The following is a 19,825-nucleotide window of genomic DNA, read 5'->3' as shown; positions in this document are numbered from 1 at the left end:
CGTACTGGTGTGAAAGCCACCACGATGGGGCCACGACCTGGGCAGCGCCCTAAGATAACGAGGCCAGATCGCGTCCAGAGAGGGAGCAGGGTAAGAAGCCTCACCCGACCTTCTGCCCCACGCGGTTCCTCTTGCAGTTAGCGTCTTCTTCCCGTACACGGATTTCTTAGTATGAGCCATTAGTTGTGAGAACACGTATTTCTGAAACACCTCCCGGGGGCTTCTCCAACGCCAGCATCCCCGAGCCGGCAGCCGCCTTTCCCCCGGCCTCTCCCGCGGCGCCGCCGGGCGGGTCAGCCCCCTCCGCCGCGCCGCCGCCTCCGCCCGCCGGGCCTGGCGCCAGCGGCCGCTCCGCCCCGCCAGAGCCCGTCGGGAGCCGCGAGGGGTCGCGCCGGCCCCGGGGCTGGGTTTGCGCCCGCGGCCGCGTCCGTCGCCGTGGCGACGGAGAGGAAGGGGCGGCCGCGCGGGGGCTGCGCGCAGAGCCGCGCCATGGGCAGCGCCCTGCGCAAGAGCAAAGCCGTGCGGCAGGCGCCCGGCGGCGGCCCGGAGCGGCGGGCGGCAGGTAGGCACCGGGGCGGGAGGCTTTGGTTTCCCGCTGAAACAGCCGGGAGGTGGGAGCGGGGCGCGGCCGGGCCGGGCCGGGCCCCCCCCCCGCCCTGCTGCCGGCCGGGCGTCTTCGGGTGCGGGAGTACCGCGCCGCAGGAAAACTTTAACGTGCCTTCGGCCGGCGTGAGCGTGGGCTGCCTGCTTTGTACCTCTTTGGAGTCAGGACTCCGGTCTCTGATCCTCCTTGGATATAGTATTAACCGTGCTCTCGCTGTCTCTGTAAAACCCGGCGGAAAAAAAGAAAAAGAGAAATAACGAGCTCGAAGTAACGAATGCCTGAAAATTAACCTAGGCTTACATCTGGCACGGTACAGCAGTTCTGCCTAAATGAAACAGCACTCTTGGGATGTAGTGTTTCATTGAGCATCTGCTGTTGAAGGAGTGTTTTCAGGCCTGCCTAATTCTTGGGAAAGGGGTCTGGTTTTAAAGGTGTTTCTATATGTGCAGTAATTTGGGAACACTGAAGCTAAAGCACCTTGGTAGCTTTAAGGTATTGCATAATATTTTAAGTCTTATGATGCAGAATGGAAATTGTCAGAGACTTGGCAAACAAAGAAGAAAGATGCTTGTGCAGTAAGAATTTGCGTAAGGCGGGAGCGCAGCAGGAGTTGGCAAATACAAAGATGAGGTTTATAACATGAGTTAAAACTCATGAAATAGGCTTATCATTATGGCTCTATATTGCTTAGTATCTTTCAATTATACCAACATAAAATCCTCCAGTCCAAGTAAAAACTTGGCATTGGAAGCACTGGATGTTCCTTGACCCTAACAGGAAGGACTGGAAAAAAAGAAAACTCAAACCACTGTCAAGAGAGTCCAGTTGTCCTTGTATTTTCAGGGCACCCTGAGGCCAGTTAGGGTTAACCCACAGCAGTTCCCTTACCTAATGCTGCCACCACCATGTTATGATTTAGAAGTACTCGGTTTAGCTTTAAATCAGGTACTGAAAGCTATGCAGGTGTGGTAGCATAGAGTCTGGGGCAGACTAAACTGCTATGGAGTTATACCCAGACCTAGTTCCTCTGGACGACAACGTATCTGCTGACACAAACTCAGAAGTTAAGCCTGCATTGAGCTTTTTCAGCCTTATGAAGCTGACTCATTTAGGCTAAATGACTTAAAAGAACATATTGTTTGGGCTTTGGTTTATATGCTCTGCTGTATCTTTGGTTTTTCAATTTAAGACATTACTACTCCCTGCTGCCCGTTCTACAACTCTGGCAGCATCTTAAAGTAATTCTTCAGGCAAGTTGGTTTAAACTGTGACGTCAAGGTTTATATTTCAGCAGCTATGCAGCTTTGCTTCTGGGATGGCCACGTACCAGTGGATAATTATCTGAAACCCAACATCCATTTCCTGAAGGAACAAGTCAAAGTTTTTAGTATCAAGGACAAGAGATGAAGGGAGTTGCAAGTGCTGTTGAGGAGGTTAAATAGAAGATTAAAACCAAATAGTTAAAGAAATGCGAATAGAGATACGTAATTTACTTTAAAACTGAGACATAATTCAAATAAGCTAATTACTCATTGTTTAACTGACTCTTAAAACATGAACAATCTTAAATTAACCCCTTTCTATAGTTAGTCATACCAGGCAGTAGTTTGGTTTTTTTTATATCTACATACATTTTTTTGGACAAGGCGAATTTAAACTTATGTATGTAGTAAGAGGAAGAAATTGGGCTGTTCTTAGCTGTAAGAGTTTCTTAATTACTCTCTGGATCTGTTCCCACCCTTCCATCATTTTGTCAATGGGAGTAATACATTCAGAGTTATTAATTCGCTGTAAGATCTAAGGATGTTTAAAAAAAGCAAACAGTAGCAAGCTGGCAATGAGCAAAACTGGCAAGGAAAATGGTGGCTAGCAGAGGAAAAAGCAAAAATGTTAGGATAAAGTGCCTATATATATATATATTGCATAACATAGCTATTAAATACATTCTCTCGTCCTTAGCTTGTGCTTTCAAAAAGGTTATCCTACAATCTTCAAATAGCATTCAGTTTACTTCAACATTGCGTTTTGCGTATATAGTATTTATGACATTTTGCAGGCATAAAGGTATGAAAATTGGAAATAACTCAGAAGATAATGCTTTTCCTGATTTTTTTCTTTTTGTTAATTTCTCTCTGTACTACTTTTCTGTATTATAAGCACGCATTTTACTGCAGAAAGGATTAATGAGAAAAAGCAAAGCTATACAGTAAGGGGTAAACTTAACATATCTCAGAATTAAGACAGCCTGGGTTGCAGCTTTTCCTTTATAAAAGATATTGTTTGTTTCTGTGGGACTCTACCTTGGTATCACCTTGAGTGCTGCTTTTTTTCCCCCAGATCCTCATGCTAGTTGAATTTTGTGAGCGGCTGTGTTTTCAGTTCAGTTTGACTTTTCATGTAAGTTGAAGTTGCTCGGCTCCGTTCAGGACTGGGCACTCAGGACACAGCACACGCTCACTGGTGGGCCTGGAAAGTTATAGTAGATTTGGAATGAAATTTGGGTTGGATTCTACAAAGTGAATTAACAAAGTATTTTTAAAATCATTGCTCCTCATTTTTAGTGCTAATATGAGAGCCTCTGAATACAACATAACTGTGAGATAGAATAACAGGGGCTCCACTTTGGTGGTCCTAGTTCTGTGCTGGAGTACAAACACCAATGATGATTAAGCTGCATTGACATTTGTGTGTGGTTAGTGTGTGAGTAACGAGGCCCCAAATATTTTTATTTTTGCAGTATTTCCTGCAAATGTTTTGACTGTATAATTTACACGTGAACTGCTCAGGTGTAACAATAACAGATGTGTCACAGCGGTCTTTGTGGAGAGGAGTAGAGTGGACTTGACTCCTGGAGGTGGTGTCGTGGTTGCCCGTGTTCTTCCTCTACCCTTGTTAACAGTTATGCCATCCTCTTGATTTCTGCTGTGAACGGGAACAGTGCTTGGCCCTCACAGTGTATGGTACTGGTCCCCTTTTTTCCAGTCCATTGTTATGGTTTCTCTATTTTCAAGACTTCCTTGGAGATAAAACTTCACCGCTTGTTCCCGTCTGAATGTTGTTCCTCCATTAAGCCCATCTTGGACATACTTTGGTAGGGTGTCTTCCTATCGTTTTGACTGTGCTTGTAGAAAACAAACCAAATAACAGATAAAATTGTGCACTGTGGCTTATTCAGTGTGCTGAATCGGTAACTTGCTCTCCTTTTCCCACTGATTTAAAGTGAGAGCACTTTACCACTGCTGCCTCCTGAGAAAGTTTTCTCTTTGATGCTTCCTCTGTTTTTGATACCTGCTTGTTGTAATGCAGCTACCTTCCAGTCTGCAGCATCTTGACTCGTGTATTTACTGTGAAATTCTTTTCCAGTGCTTGTTCATGTTTTCCTCATTCATACTTTTCAGTAACTTCCTGTTTTGAATGCGGTGTCACGTTGTAGGTCTTCCTCCAAGAGCCACCTTCTAACTTGCCAAGCTATATCTGATGCCATCTCTTTTTTCCTCATCTTCAGTTTGGTTTTACCTTCTATTTTTCTTCCAAAAAGCTCACAGCTGTTGCTTTCCTTAGCATATTGCCTTTCCTATATGTACTGTGTGTGCCTTGTACAGCTGATTATGTGGCTGGACTCATTTACGGTAAACCCTGTGGAACTGTGAGACCTCCTGTAATTTTTGGCTGTTACAACATTCTCTGACCCAGCACTGGTATTTGCATAAAAGAGATACAAATGCAAAGGGAGGAGGTAAGTAAAGCATGCAAATACTTCTATTTCCATAGGAAATAATAGTAGCTTAGTCTAGTGTAGCCTTAGCTTTTCTTAAGAATCTGCTAATGAACTGGTTTTACATAGTGAACTGAGATGTCATCTCATTTCATCTTCTATTCTAGCAAACTTGCCTGTTTCACTTGTTGAGTCAGCTGCTCGGAGAAGAAAGTGTTGTTTGGCACGGTCACCTCGCCTGTGTCCTGGCGTGGCATCCCCAGTATGGTGGGAAGGAAGCTCTTAACTTCCTTAACTCCTCCGCTGTTTGCACAGCCTGACACAAAGCAAGCACATCGCTGTAATTCTAGCTCACAAGAGTGTAACTTACTGTTTTCCACCCATCTTTCAGAACTGTTTCCAGCTAGACCTTTGTCAGAAGCTGCGTGCATCAGATTGGTTTGTTGTATCGCTTAGGTAGCAAAGACAGTTTGGAGGGCAATGACCTGTGTAGGTTATCTTGCTTCGCTCACCTCGTAAAAATGCTATGTCATTGTTTGCTGGGCTGTTACAAGCAGGATTAAATAATTCCACCCAAGTCCTTTTGTTTTTCAAAGACAAGAAACTTTGATCGCTCTGGGGTAAAATAAGTGTCGTGTCCCCCACTGCCACCACCACCCCTTAAAAAAGCCCTGCTTGGGGGCGGTGGGAAAATCACAGGCTTCTAAGCCAAGTACTTTTTTCGGTGCAGTGCCTGCCTTAAACTTCATGCCCATTCTGGGAGATAGCCTGCAAAAAGCTTGTTTTCCTTTAACCATGTTCACTTTTAATATTGGCTTGTTTGACAGAAAAACTGATTGTGTGTGAGCTGTTTTGCACTGTTTTTTTATGTTCTCTGTGACTCAGATGCGACCCTGATTACAAAGAGATGTGTGGGAATGAATAAATGGCTTTAGTTGTGGTAGAGACAATAAAGGCATGTCCGATGGCGGTAGGGACTAATGAATGGCACCAGCACCTGGAGATCCTGTTCCAGCCCTGCTGAGTACTGTTTCACCTCTCTGTGCCTCAGGTGCCACACTTGTTCAGGTGTGCCACACTTGTTCAAGTGTGACTGGTGATACTTCCTCCTCTTGTCAGAGAGCTGTTTATTTACTGACCAGGAAAAAAAAAAAAAAGGTAGCATGAGAGTATTAATCACAGTTTGTGGGAGCCACAGGTTTGTGTTGGCTGCAGGAATGTCAAGAAAAAAATCAGGAAGCTCAGCTTTTTCAGGTCATCCCAAATGAAGGGTGAGCCAGTATGGATGGCACTGTGAGCGTGATACACCTACGGGTAGTCATACCAGAAATCAGCTTCCTTTGTTTTGATTTGGCTTAGACAAAGCATTATACTAATATGGGTAAATCCAAAAGCAGCGGTGACTTTGGAAGGGAATAGGCAAAAATCCATGTTAAAATTACCGGTATTGTAAGATGATGTTTTCCATAACGATTGCATGTAAATCTTTATATGAGATGTTACAGCTTTTACTACAGTTCCAGAGGCAGAGCAGCTTTACATTAAGTTTTTCATAACCTAGTTAATTTAGTTCACAGTGAAATAAAATGGAAAATGGAAGTGGTCAAAGACACCTAATTAATTTAGCATTACCTGCCTCTTTACTGAGGAGGAGATAATCTGAAGTTTAATTTATACAGCTTGTTCTGTTTAAGCCAATAGAGTTTGTATTGTAGATGTTCTAGAAATATTTGAGGTCAGCCTGTGATGTTATGCTCACAGAAAACATCCCTGTTAGTGCTAATTAGGGCAACCTGGCTAATTCCTATATGGTTTACTGTAAACAAATAAATAAGAGTAAAGGCTGAAGACTTTCTAGGGCAAGTACCAATTGTCTGATACTGCGAAGGGCTTTGGGGAGAGCACTACTAGGAAAGTCTACGAGAAAGCCTGGTTCTTGCTGGAGTGGGGTTTCAAGTTCCCTAATTATTATGGCAGAAACATATCTTGTAGGACTTTTCATAACAAGCCAAGGAGTACAATGATGTCCCTGTTGAAATCAGTAAAGTAAAATACTTTTTCGTATTACGGTTGGACTTCTGTGGTAGCTGCATGGATATTTAGAAAAGCAAAAGGAAAAGAAATGCCTGGAAGTAGGAATTACTTTTTTTGCTAGGAACTGATGCCAATTTCAGAACCCGTTTTGTAGGCTACCAAGATGTGACAGGTTATGAGCTTGAGTGCCTGGTTGTGTAGAAGCTGAGAAGGAGGTATTTTGGTGTTGAGCTTCTTGCCCTACGTTGGCAAGTCTTCTCATTCTTCTTGGATGCAAAGGTGGTGGATTGTAGCCCTCAAAACACAGTGCTGACCCATCTTGAGTGAAAAGCAGATTGGAGGATGCTGCTGAGTCAGTTCCCAGATGTTCATTAGAAAATGGAGCTGAAAGGAGTGAATTTTTGTCGATTAAGGCCTTCATTTGGGTGGGAGCTTTTCCATTGAGTTTAGAGAGCTTTGAATCAGGCCCTCAGGTAGATGTCACTTGAAAGTTTGTCTTTTGTTTGATCTGGCATTTATCATTCCTCCATCAGTATTTCTTCTTTGGCTTGTCTTTGTTTTGTAATCCTGCCCTGCTATGTAGAGCTTAGATTGAAAGTTCTCAGTAGATTTTTACTGGCCTTTGAGAAAACAGCACTGTGAAGCTTTCAGTCACTTTCTGCCTTTTTCATATGTTAACTGCATTTGGTTTGCTGAGAATGATGAGGTTTTTCCTGCTCTGGCTTAGAGAACTTAACACTCAGGTTGAAAAGTTCCCAGAAGAAAATTTGTACCTATGTGTTTTGCCACTTATGAAAAGGCTTTAAAATGCCTTTTATACTGAAATAGCTGTGGTAAAAAAGAATTTATGTTTTCATGAAGGAGATGGGTGTTTTGGAGTAACACTACAGACTGCAGTCCAGGACTGTTAACAGAAACATGTGCCAAAGTAGAGCCCTCCAGTTTCTGTTTGTGTACCCTGTTTCAACTAAGTGCAAAGTGAAGTTATCCCACATTATGTCTTGATGTTGATCCCATTCAAGCTACACTTTATTTAAATGGAAGAAATCTTGAGCTCTTGGATATGAAAAGCAGATTAACGAGAATACAGTGAAAACTAAAGCACTTTGCAGCAACACACTGAATAAGCAATAACATAGTTCGGAAAACTTCTGATTTCTTACGAAAATGCACATTACTTGTCAGTTTTGAAGGTTGGTGGTTTTTGAATTTGAGAGCGAGTCAGAATCAAACGTATGAAACACCCTGTTCACATTTGTTCATTAATTCAGTAGGCTTAGGGAAATGAGCGTAGAAAAGGGTATCAGTGAGCCAGATTACACAACCAGTCTCTTAGTGAAGTTAGGGCTGGTTTGGATCTGCTCTCATTTATATCAATAGTCAGGGATTGCTAAGAAAAATGCAGTAACTTAATGAATTAACTCTCACCAATGTTTTCAAGGGCTTCTTGGTCAGACATGGAGAGAGCATAAAGCCAAGAAGACCTGTGCATTTACTTTCTGATGGGATGCTTCTTATCATAATAATTTCAAACACTTCAACACCTTTTGGACATTTCAGCAATATGTCAGGCAAGTCACTGGCAGAACCAGAGGAGCATCGAGGCTATTTTCTGGGTTTAGGCATATGATGCTTTCTTTATGCTACATGAAGACTGCATGTGTGGGAAGCCAGCAGGTAACAAAACAGACCTGTGGTCCAGGGAGAAAAGGATGAAAGTGATTTCGCTGTTCACTCTCATCTGTTAATGTTTGTGCACTCTGCAGGTGAAGGAGCTATTCAAATGCTCAGAAATTCTTTGTTTTTCACTTGAACTGCACCAGACAAGTAAGCAAGCAGTCTTAAGGACTGAGTGCATAGCTCAGTCTTTCTCAACTTCTCCTTCCTCAGTGCTTGCCTATGCAGACAGTGAGATTCTTTAGGAAAAAACAGCCTTTAGCCCTGGGAAAGACGCATGTTTTTGTGGTATTGGTAAGGTGTTTTTATTTGTTCCACTCACCATGGAACTTCTTCCTTGCAGGCTAAAATTATGAACCATATGGAGTATATACAACTGTTGCAAGCTTCTGGTTATGTAAGGAGGTGCAAAAGGTGCTCTGAGGTAGGGTTTTTCACCTTCTGGTTTTTGTTTTATTAATATTGGAACATAGGAGGGAAAGTAAAATTTTTACTCTAGCTGTATAATTTCTGTGCAGTGTTAGCACATGGTGCTTTACACATAGTTAAGGACAAGTAGCTAATTTTAGAGAGAAGGCTAGAGGTACTTGTAATTGGGTGTAACATATATCTTGGTCCTGTGTGTAGACGGCAGGATTCAAGGCTCACATATACCAGCCTTCAGAAGTAGCATTCATGCGACACCAGTGGTTCACTCTTGATTAACAGCGCTTGTCAGTGAGCATTGAATTCTGTGGGTGTAAATTATCTTGAGTTGGCCTGTCTTAACATTACTGACTTGTCATGGGCTCAGACTTTGGCTGAGTTCAGGTGAGGAGGCAAATGTACCTCCAAGCTATCTTTATACTTCCTCTGACAGGGCAGCCAAGCACTGAATCAGCACTTGGAAAGAAAGAGAATAGCCACAGGGCTGTGCTAGTTTATCCTGTCAAAGGTACCAGTGGTTCTTGCCTAGAATCACTAGAGCACAGCACATGCAGCCCTTATCTAAGCAAGCCCTGACACATCATCTACAATAGCCAACTCCGTTGCTTCTCTTGATTAGCTGTAAGGCTGCACTGTGTCTCTTGTCACAGTAAAAAATAAAGAGTGTGAGGTAGGTTGAAGGTCTAACTTACACCAAAGTTTCTAAGTATTATTTTTCAATTTCTACCCACTGATCCTGGCCCTCAGGGGAGTGTGGGTGTGTTGTGATTCCTGTAGGGGCAAAGGCAGTTTAGGAGGCTCTCGTCCTTCCCTGCATCCTGGCCCAGGTTTCCGTTCCTTCTCAGTTTTGTCAGTTCAGCTGATTGTAAAGCAGTGTCTCAGCACGGATCTGTGATATGATCCGGGCTGGAGGCGTGTATTTTAAAGGCTTGGGTTTTTCCCTTGTCGTAATCTGGATGACGGCTCTTTACCATCATTTCCAAATGTTTGAGTTTACGCAACAGAGGAGGTAGTGACCTGTGCTGAAAGGGCAGAAATGAGCAAATCTAGGAGAAGGAAAAACTGAAAGCTTCTCCACCTAAAAAGCTCACCTGAGTGTGAGGTAAACATTCATCGTCATATGAAATAGCCTGTACTTCTCAGATGCCTGAAGATAAGGCTGTAAAGCAAGTTACATTCTTGTTCATAAGCATTACAAAATTAGAGGCATCTTCTGAACTACTGGAGTAGACAGCTATTTAACTGCATTGTTTGTCAAAAAAGTGAAGTTCATTCTTGTTGATAATGTCCTTCTACGTGATACAGAAAATCTAGGTAAATCAGCGAAGACCTTTGCCTTGAAGCGCCACTTACAGACCTTCATGGTGAGTAGTTGAAGGGCAGGTGCTTTCCATGGATCCCCACGTCCTGCCTAGGCAGCCTGTTGGATCCCTGGGTGGATGCTTTTGCAGAGTAAGGCGATTCTTATCCTGGAGCATTTCTGCTCACGAAGCTGCTCCAGGCTGTTGTGTTGGGCTGGTCACATTCCTGCCTGGTCAAGGCCTTCTGAAACCCAATTGTGCCTTTTTTTCACCCCCACCAGAAGTTACACAACCGACAGTCAAAAGTTCAGAGGCTTTGGTACCAGGGAGGACTTTAGTTTGTGAGGAAGCTCACTCCAATAAGGAAGGATATAGATTAAAAATACCATAGTTGTTTCACTGTATTTTTTTTTTTTCTCTCTGCTCAAGAAGTGCCAGTGAGGCTTAGTGTAGTCTGCTTCAGAAATGGTTTCAGGTAACTTCTAAAAAGATGGGGTTTTTTGCTGGTTTAACAGGCTGCTGAGCAAAACTGGCAGTTTTGCTGCTACCAGTGAGAGAAATGCTGCTGCCTTCCCTTCCTCCCTGCTGGTCGGTATGGCTATGTCTTCTGCCTGGCACCAGCTGCGGTTGCTCACAGGATCCTTCCCTGAGCTGGCTGAGCTTGTTAGGTTGGTGGGAAACTGTCCACATCTTTTCTTCTCCTGGGTTAGTTTTCTCCTAGGTTAGTGAGTTGACTTAACTCATGTAAGGGTCTGTTGGCTGTCAGAGCTGGTGCCAAGTATGCAGACAGCAAGAAGAAGAAAAAAAACCCAGTGTGGTGGAAAAGAGTAGGCTTGTCCCCTTTTGATAGTAGTGATTTGTTAGATCGGTTCACCCCATGTCAAGGAGCACTTGGCAGGTTGTAGGGGAGGTAGCACTCAACAGCCACCATCTTCTAGACTGGGACTAACAAAAAGCCAAAGATGGTGGTAGCGCAGGGTAAGAGCCTGACTGGATCTTCGTGCAATGGCTGTGAGTTGCTACAGTCTTGCTGAAGTGACACTGATGCTGCCAGGCAAAGAGTCCTCCTCACCGCTACGTCACGGAGGGTTATCCAGGGCAGTTCCGTGGTCCGGGTTCTCCTTGGCAGTCTCACTCTGCAAAAAGGTATCTGCTGATTGATTTCTGGAAAGTATTGATTCACCAGGACTGCGGGTTATTGTAATTGCCGTTAATGGATGGAATTTTATGGAGACGAAGCACGTGACGCGCGGAGCATTTTCTGCTTTGTCATCCTGCCTGTGGCAGGTTGCCCGAACCAACAAGGGAGAGGCCCCGAGCAGCAGCAGCCTGCGTACAAACTCTTTCAAGTCTCTGCCAGAGGTTATGGTTGCCTTTGGGTTTTGGGGCTATTGCTAAAGCTAGGCACCTCTAGCACAGATCTACCTGAAAATAATTAGAGATGTCTATGTAAGTGCCTGTGTTGTCTAACAACTAGATTTTTATCTCATTGAAGATACAGTTTTAGGTGAACATTCCTGAGGTTGTTCAAACTTGTTATAGGCGTAAAATATAAGGCTTCAGTTGCTTCAGGTACATGCAGGACTGTAGCTTTGATAATACAATGAAGAAAAAAATTCTCCTTTGTGAAGATTGTGACCAGTGTTCAAAACGTGTTCTTGCTTTTCTTTCTTTACATGCATGTGTATATACACAGATTAATTCCTGCGTTCCTTCCCCAAGCTAGAATAGGCCAAGTATTATCCATCACTAATACTACTATTAACTATTGTGTAACGATTCTGATCTTTAAATCCCTTTACCAACATCAGCAAAGTACTCTTCCCACTACTTTTGTGAGATAAAGGAATTTTATCACCAAGTTTCAGAGAAGAAACCGGAGACGACAAGATTACAGACCAATTTTCAGTGACTGCCTTTTTGCATTTGTGTGCGTGTGTGTGAATGCTCTTCAGGTTTGTGGGCTCAGTGCCCAAGGAATGTATACACATTCAGTATGGCTGTTTGTCTAAGTATGTGCACGTGTCAGAGTTTGCTAATTAATGCTGGTTGTGCAGTGCAAAGTATGTATGTGATTAAGTACAAACAAGTGTGTACTGACCCATTTATTGGAAATTAAGCTTAATGTAACTCAGTTATATGGAGGAAGGCAGAGCTGGTAATGGATTCCAATCAAGTATTAGATTTTCTTCTTTTTTCTTTTTTGATGCCATATCAAATAAATTATCACCGTGTGTAAAGATGTTAATTTTTTCCTTTCCACTAATATGTTTAACCTTCTCTGTTGGAGATACATATATCTGCAATATAGATATAAAATCAGTTATGACCAGTGGGTAAACAGATCTTTTCCAGACTTTTGAATACATTTATTTAGAGGATTTCATAGTGTGAGCAATACCATATGGCAGAAATTACTGGGGGGGAGAGTTGCATGGAAAAAACCAATTATATCAAAAAATTGAACTGAAAGAAGTTTCCAGGGAGCTAATTGCAGGAGAAAAATAAAAACTTTTAATTCAGTTTCAAAAGTATGAGAAAAAAATGACAGCACATCAGCATAAGTAAATCGCTTTCTGGGCAAGAAAGGTAAAAATGATAATTTTCCTTTAAGACTGAAGTTTCAGGCTTAGCCACAGCAAGTGTTATTTCCTTGCTTTGTTCCAAGCATATCGTTAGATTGGCAAAAAAGCACTGAAATCCCTGCCAACTCCCGTATGGGATTTTATTAAAGAGAAAAATATGGCAAGTCATCCTAACGTTGCAAATGAGTCATGAGTCGCCTTAGGAAACGCTCCCCTGAGACAGGCATGCCGCTGATGAGGAAGCGATGAGGCTGCCAGGCCACTCCCCCAGACAATTTCGCTTGAGGAGCTCAGCATTCATAAAGGACGTCTCTCCAGACACTACGTTATTTTATTCTTTATTTCACAGAGGGAGCACGGAACCTGCAAGAAGGGCAGTGCGAAGTGACAGCAGAAACTTCACAGCCAGTTGGTTTTGTACAGGAGAAGCAAATAGGAGATCATGAGAAAACTTTAAAGGTAGGGGGAGATACATTTTAAAGTCTATAATTAGTTTTGACATTGAAAAATAATAAGAATGTAGGCTTTCTTTTAAAAATTGTAGTTCTCAGGAGAAGAATGGAGGAGATCCAGTCTCAGGATGGGATCGTGTTCCTGAGTAAGTTTCACTGGTAAATGGGAAACAGCTTGTCAAGATCCCAGACGCTTTGGAGTGGGATTCTAGGAGGTGGTTTCAGAGAAGAAGGTTGTAAGCTACTTTGTGTGATCTAAACTTTTAATGTGTTTTCATGAAGAATGATTATGAGGAACTAATGAAAAAAGAACCAAACAGTAGGGAATAAAAGCTGAATTTTCTTAATCCGTGTGAAAACATAAAGCATTTTTCTTTAAAAAAAAAAAAGTAGCATGATAGAAGTAGTGATCTAAGCAAATTTCATGAGTAGGTATTGTGGTTTCTTTATATGCATCAAAAAGATACTGTTCTTGGTAGTTGGGTCTGATGACTGTGGGAGTTAGTCTGCCCTTAAGCTTCACACCATCCTGTTCCCACTGAGCAAACAAGAAGGTGTGCTTTGGAAAAGAATGGCACTTTCTCTAATTTTATGTCCCTAAATACAAATAAAGTGAAACTGCGTATCATAACACAATATATGCTCCTTTTTCACTCTTACTGTGATTGCAGTAGGAAGTTTGAGCCTGGCCAATGGCCATGTTAGAAAAATAGAAAAAAGGGCAACCAAGTGCAAAGTAGATTCAGTGGTAGGGTTATATATTGGTGTGGTGCAGCAGGAGAAGAGGAAGGAAGACGAGGTATTTTTGGATGTCTTCACAACAGCCACAGGTGTTTTCTAGGTTTTGTTTTTACTATTAACATGCCACCCAGGGTTATGAAATACTATTGAAATGGAACTTTCTACAGGCAGATGCACAGTCTGAATTTCTGCTGACATTGCTGTGTAATTTGCTGGAGGGATAGGGGATTTTTGTCAGTGATATGGCTGCACTGGCAGCAGTCTCTAGGGTAGACACAGTTATACGTACAGAGGGAATAACCTAACCTCAGAGGAAGGTGACAGTAGAATGGATTGAGCACAAAGGGCTGCTTAATGCAAAACAAAATTAAGATGAAAAGAGAAGGGGACCTTCTTTATTTTTTTTTCTTTCCTTTTATTTGCCATGGCTATTCCAGTAGCACTGAATCAAGTTCTACCTAGTTAGGCAGATTAGAAACACTTGAATAAAAGCGAGCAGATTTGTAAAGTGACCGAGTTTTTTATTTACTTTTTTGGTCTTAAAAGTTTTGTCATGACTTTAGTTGATACTCTCTGGTTTACATCAGCCAAGGAATCTGATTTTTACTCACTCAGGATCTTGTCCTGCAGTTTCAGAGGTGCTGAGAATTTTGCCAGCAACTCCAAAGGCTTGAAGGTCCGAAGCCCTGATAAATTGGAGCTTTGCAAATGAAGTACAAAGACTCATTTTAGAAAGAGTATATGAAGACAATGCAATGTTCTTTGTGGCATACAGCTGTCAAAATGCATTTTTAGACTTATGAGTTGTTTTTCTGTGGTAGTAGTAATCTGATTAAAAAAAAAAAATCTCTTTTGTGAAACTGTAGTGATCACGCTTGATCCGTTTGGCGCCAAAGTTAGTTGCACTGCTTAACCAAAGCAATAATAAACACAGGCATGTTAAAAAATGTAGTTTTCGTAAATTTTTTTCTTCTTTCAGTTCTGTTCATTCAGTTGGTAAGGCTGCTAAGTGCAGATTATTACAATGTTGTATATGATTGTTGTATTTTCCTACTAATATATGCAGGAGAAGGGGAAAAACACTAATTAGGAAAGTCCAGGGCAGATGAAAAGAATAAAATAAATTAATGGAATGCCTGTGTCAGCAGGTATGTATCTCATCCTGGAGTACACAGTATGAGGAGGCACTGGAGTTGCGTTGATGTGGAAAACTAAGCTCTGCAAGGAAACCCAGGACTCAAATGAACAAGAAAATTCATAGTTCAGTATCTGATAGATACTGACCTATTCAAGGATGGATTAAGAGGAGATTTTAAAAAGCTAATTAAAAGCAGAGCTCAGAAAATTCAGATGCGCTTATATTCCCTTATCACAGTATTTGCTACTGAAAATACTAATTTTTGAGCAGTGTGGGTAATGTTTCAATGTTCCCTAATCCTTTTTGTTTTCTCTGTTCAGGCACATAAGGAAGTCAAGCCTCAGAAACTGCTGGAAATGAATGGGCATACGCCGGTGCCGCATGCCTACGACTATGATCTCATTGTCATTGGTGGGGGCTCAGGTGGTCTGGCAGCTGCCAAGGTATGAGAGAGAAAATACAGATTTATACTTTCCTTGTACGTAGGCAGGTGACATCCTTAATGTCTTGGAGCTAGGTATCTTTAACAGTGTAGGGGCATAATATTTCTGCCTAATCAGTGGGATTTCTTTTGATGTTAGCCCCAGTTATACAATATTCTTTTCCTTATGTTCCGAAGAAGAAAAACATAAAAATGTCATGGTATACTTCTTAATAGAATGAAACTTGGTCCCCACTAATGGGAGATGATGCTGTTGGAAAAGAGCAGGTAGATGTATCTCAATGGTATTTATTAGTAGTTGAATTAAAATTCAGCTTGTAATTGAAAAAGTTCTCTATTAAAAATTAACATCAGGAGGTTTCTAGTTTTATCTGAAAGTGATATCTATTCAGAAATAGTTATGTATGTTGTTCTAATTCTTGACAATGCATAAATGGAGATGTTGCCTATACTTAAGCAGAGTTAGGATCTCACCCTTCATTTCTAGGGTCTGGTACTTCCTGCCTGTAGCCAAATAATTTATGATTTTTGGTTAGGATATTGCTTTTAGAAGCATATCTAGAATTAATTAAAAGAATCCACAGTGGTGCAGAATATACCAGCTCTTAGAGTTGTCATTATCCCAAATATTTGAAACTTGCTGAAATTTAATGTAAGTCAGTAACTCTCCTTTACATCAGTAGTTAGGCACATCTTGCCTCTTCTTGCTGTGGTAGAATTAACTATTTGAAAGTGAATTGAGTATTCCTAGAAATAAAACTGTTTTGTTGCTCAAGACCTGGAGCTGGATTATTCTTCCAGACAGGAGGCATTTATTTTATTCTCGAAGTGAATGAGGTCATTGAGGAGTGAAAGAAAATGAGGAGAAAATATTTCTAGCGTAGCATTGGATTCACACTAAACCTTGGTCCCTTAGAAGAACTTCTGTTATAATGGAAGAGTGCGGTGCTGAGTGGTGGATTGTAATGTGCCATATGTCCATAACCTACTATTTTGGTAGTTTACTGCTTTCCCATCAATAGGGGCACTATTGTCATGGTGTAGGATGGAAGATAAGATCTATAAAAATTCTGAGAACCTGCAAAGAGAAGCAGACGCTGGTTTTCAGAGGATAGGGATGTTTTAGAACAGAAGAGTTACAAGAGTAAAAGGGAGCTTGCAGTAATGCAAAAACAGTTTGCAGTAATAAAAAGCCATCTGTTGAAATTTCCATAAGGAGACTGCTCTGCTTTGTTGTATACATATGCTACATTGTGAAGCTATAGCAGTGAAGTTTATTGCATCATTTTTCAGCTGTGGAACAGAAAAGGTGTAGCTAGGAAGACAAATTGTCTTATTCCTTCAACTGAGCGTATAAAGTATATTGCTTTTTAGTGCTCTCAAGTGATTGTAGAGTAGGGCAGAAGATAGTAGATCAATAAAGTCAACATCACTGTCAGTAGTAATGTGTGTATTTCAAATCAGTTTCATGAAGTTGAAGTGAAACTGTTTTACATGCATAAACTTCTGACTTAGATTATTCAATTTTTTTTAAATGAATTAACAAACAGTGCTTTAAAAAGCAAAACAAAAGGGAAAAAATCCCAACTACACAGCTCTTATACCAAGTTCCAGGTATCTACACTCAGGTTTGCAGCAGTTTAACTAGGTTGATTAAATGTGTGCTTTTCAGTATGACACATGCAGTTTTGTGTGCACGTCTTCCTTTTTCTCTCTGTATTGTGCTCAGAGCTTGTTATTTTGGAGGCATGTCTCCACGGTGAGTGCAAACGCTGCCAGGCTGACTCTGTGCAACCCAACCGCAGACCCAGACCAAAGCGCCAGGCCACTGCTATCAGTTCACACAGAACAGCTCCAGCCTTAAGCAACCTTGTTGTGTTCATGCCGCACTACACTGAACCCAATAAGGTTTGAAAGCCTACAGGGCAGGTTTTGTTACTGTGGGCATATCGCTCTGCAGAAGTGGTTATATCTGTTTGTGATCTCTAGTGAGGTGGTGATGCAATGCTGTGCTGTATTATGTGAGCATATAGCTGACTGTAAGCTTGGGAATCCATGTGATCTAGTTAGCTAACACTAGTAAAGCTCTTTTGAGCTGTGTACAAGAGTTGTCATTATAAAGGAGCATTAATAATGCATCTGAGTCCCTAAGCACCTTTCTGAGGAACTTTCTCAGAGGTGCTACTAATGGATAGAAATTAGCTTCTTGGCCAACCTTGACCTTTGTCAGAAGCAGAGATCAAGTACATTAATATTTTTCCAAAGGTGTCTACAGCCTGCATTGTTTGAAATATGATTTGTTTTGCATGAAGTAAGATACGTTTAAAATTGACATTCTGATTGTCAACTATTTGGATTAGCAAGTATTACTGGTAGCATAATGCTGAAAGCTGTCCAGCTCCTCCCAGACCAAACCCAAGGCCTTAGGGTAATATCCTGTGCCTATAGTTGTTATTGCTTACATATCTAAGAACTCATCGTGTGATGCAGCACAGTTGTGGTTACTCCAAGTATCAAAGTTATTTTGCTGCATCGCATGGGGGAATCTTTCAGTTTTGTTTCTCAGCTATGTAGTCCTTGCTTAAGTGGTTTTTTTGTGGTACCAGTTACCGCTGTCAGTTTTTGCTTTTTTCTTAAAAAGCACAAAGGGAACAATGGAATCAGTATAGAAATTCCAGTTCTCGGTATCATTTACACACATTGATTGTAGATTTGCTAATGAAACTTCTCAGGGGAAATATGAAATAAACCATCATTTTTCTAGTCTGGATGACATCTGCACGCCCTCACAGTAAAGTCAACTTGCCACAGGTTGACTAGCTTGAAGAGCAAGAGGTGATCCTGACAACTACAGATTGTACTCAAAATCGAGTGTTCCATTCTACTACAAGAAAAAAGATTGGATAAGCACTGTTGTAATGCTTGGCCATGTGACTGCTTATGTCATTGTGTGATGTGGTTTCAAACAAATGTTTGAGAAACCATCTTTGAAGGAAAAACTGGATTAATGAAGAATTTGTTAAAGATGTTAAAAGTAAATGGCATGTTGGGAAATAGTGTGAACAAACTGACAGGATGAAGGAGAGAAGAGGAGGTTTGACTCCCAGAGTCTTCTGTGTATCAGCTGGTGCTGTGCTGTTGTGTAGCAGGATGAATGCCTTTTTTTTTTTCCTTTCATCTTTTTTTTTCCTACTGCATGCACAGATTAATTCAGAAGATTAATGACTGTCTGGCTGTTCCCCTGCAAATCATTCATTATTACTTAATTAAAAGTCACAAAGCTTTTCAGCAATGCATGATGTTATCTACTCCAAATTTAACCTCTAATATTTAGATACATGTCTTATTTAATTTGTTTTGCAGGAGGCTGCCAAATATGAAAAGAAAGTGATGGTGCTGGACTTTGTCACGCCTACACCTCTGGGAAACTCATGGGGTAAATTTCTCTTCATTGCAAACCTCTTATAAAGGAGCTTTACACGGAGACTCTGATTCTCCTTTGAGATCAGCCATGCTGATGTGAAAAACACATTCTGTTCCTTTCTGTCAGGTCTTGGAGGAACATGTGTAAATGTGGGCTGCATACCTAAAAAATTAATGCACCAGGCAGCTTTACTGGGACAAGCGTTGCAAGATTCGCGCAAATTTGGATGGCAGTTTACGGAAGAAGGTAAAGGAGGAGAACTTTTTTGCAGTTTTGTTATTTGTGCTGAAAATCCAGAGGTTCTTTTCAGTCAGGTGCTTGTTGCACTTAAGCATGTGCTGGTTTTAACAATGTGAGGCAGCTTCAGAGAGATTACACCTAAACTTAAGGGCTTTTCAAGTCTAAAGCCACAGGGCTTATTGCCTTGCAGCATTTGATCTGTTTATTAATAGCTTCTGGTCATGTTAGTATATGATAACATTGCTGTGTGAATAAAAGCAATAAGGTACTACTCAATTCCTGAATGTAACACAACATCTAAAGGAATACCCCAGAATGTCCCCTGTTAGAAACTTCCTCATAGTTGCATGCAAGGATTTCCTTTCCCTCAGTCTCTGTCACTACTACATAAGAAGATGAATTTTACTTCATATTAGCTCTAATGTGCGTGGTTATAACACTGGAATTTATTTAGAATGTAATCCTGTAGTGGGGAACATGCAGAGGCACCTCTCAGAGATGCATAGTCTTCGTTTATTGAGCAATGTCACCTGCTCACAGCATGTGTCAATAGAAGACTATTGATAATGCAGTAAGTCTAAATTTTCCATGTTTTAACTCATCTGTTCCATTGTGACCTCTCATGTTGCCTATGCTGATACAATTCTTTGCATTTCAGTAGAGTTACTCTGGAATAGAAAAGGAATAAGACAAAGGTGACTGGGTCATGACAAAAATCTGTCTGAGAATACAAGGTTCACTATAGAAAAAGAACAACTCACAGACTGAAAGATTAACCTTTCTCTCTTGTTTCTAACAGTTGAACACAACTGGATGACTATGACAGAATCTGTTCAGAATTACATTGGTTCATTGAACTGGGGCTATCGGGTTGCACTGAGAGAGAAGAAAGTCACGTATGAGAATGCATACGGAGAATTTGTTGGGCCACACACAGTTAAGGTACTCCCTAACCATGTTTGCTGCATCTTCCTATAGTACTTTCTGAATAGAGGTGTGTCGTGGTTTAACCCCAGCCAGCAACTATGCACCACGTAGCCGCTCTA

The 19,825-nt window shown here is 41.4% G+C and overlaps 1 protein-coding gene across 2 annotated transcripts in view; it reads left to right on the top strand.

The window, feature by feature from the left end:
- Window positions 1–467: 467 nt before the first annotated feature.
- TXNRD1 (thioredoxin reductase 1) overlaps window positions 468–19,825 on the top strand; it is a 41,535-nt gene continuing 22,177 nt past the window's right edge. The window contains exons 1-6 of one of the 2 annotated variants that reach the window (XM_030040378.2): window positions 468–562; window positions 12,692–12,801; window positions 14,994–15,116; window positions 18,479–18,551; window positions 18,666–18,785; window positions 19,579–19,721. In XM_030040378.2, coding sequence (XP_029896238.1) covers window positions 490–562; window positions 12,692–12,801; window positions 14,994–15,116; window positions 18,479–18,551; window positions 18,666–18,785; window positions 19,579–19,721 — 642 coding nt within the window. In that variant the 5' untranslated portion in view covers window positions 468–489. Of the gene's footprint in view, window positions 563–12,691; window positions 12,802–14,993; window positions 15,117–17,879; window positions 18,019–18,478; window positions 18,552–18,665; window positions 18,786–19,578; window positions 19,722–19,825 lie in introns of those variants that run through there. The other variant, XM_041129482.1, reaches the window with a different exon arrangement.

This window comes from Aquila chrysaetos, chromosome 17 (assembly GCF_900496995.4).
Source record: "Aquila chrysaetos chrysaetos chromosome 17, bAquChr1.4, whole genome shotgun sequence".
In the NCBI taxonomy this organism is placed as follows: domain Eukaryota; kingdom Metazoa; phylum Chordata; class Aves; order Accipitriformes; family Accipitridae; genus Aquila; species Aquila chrysaetos.
This window is presented reverse-complemented; position numbering and strand designations above follow the sequence as displayed.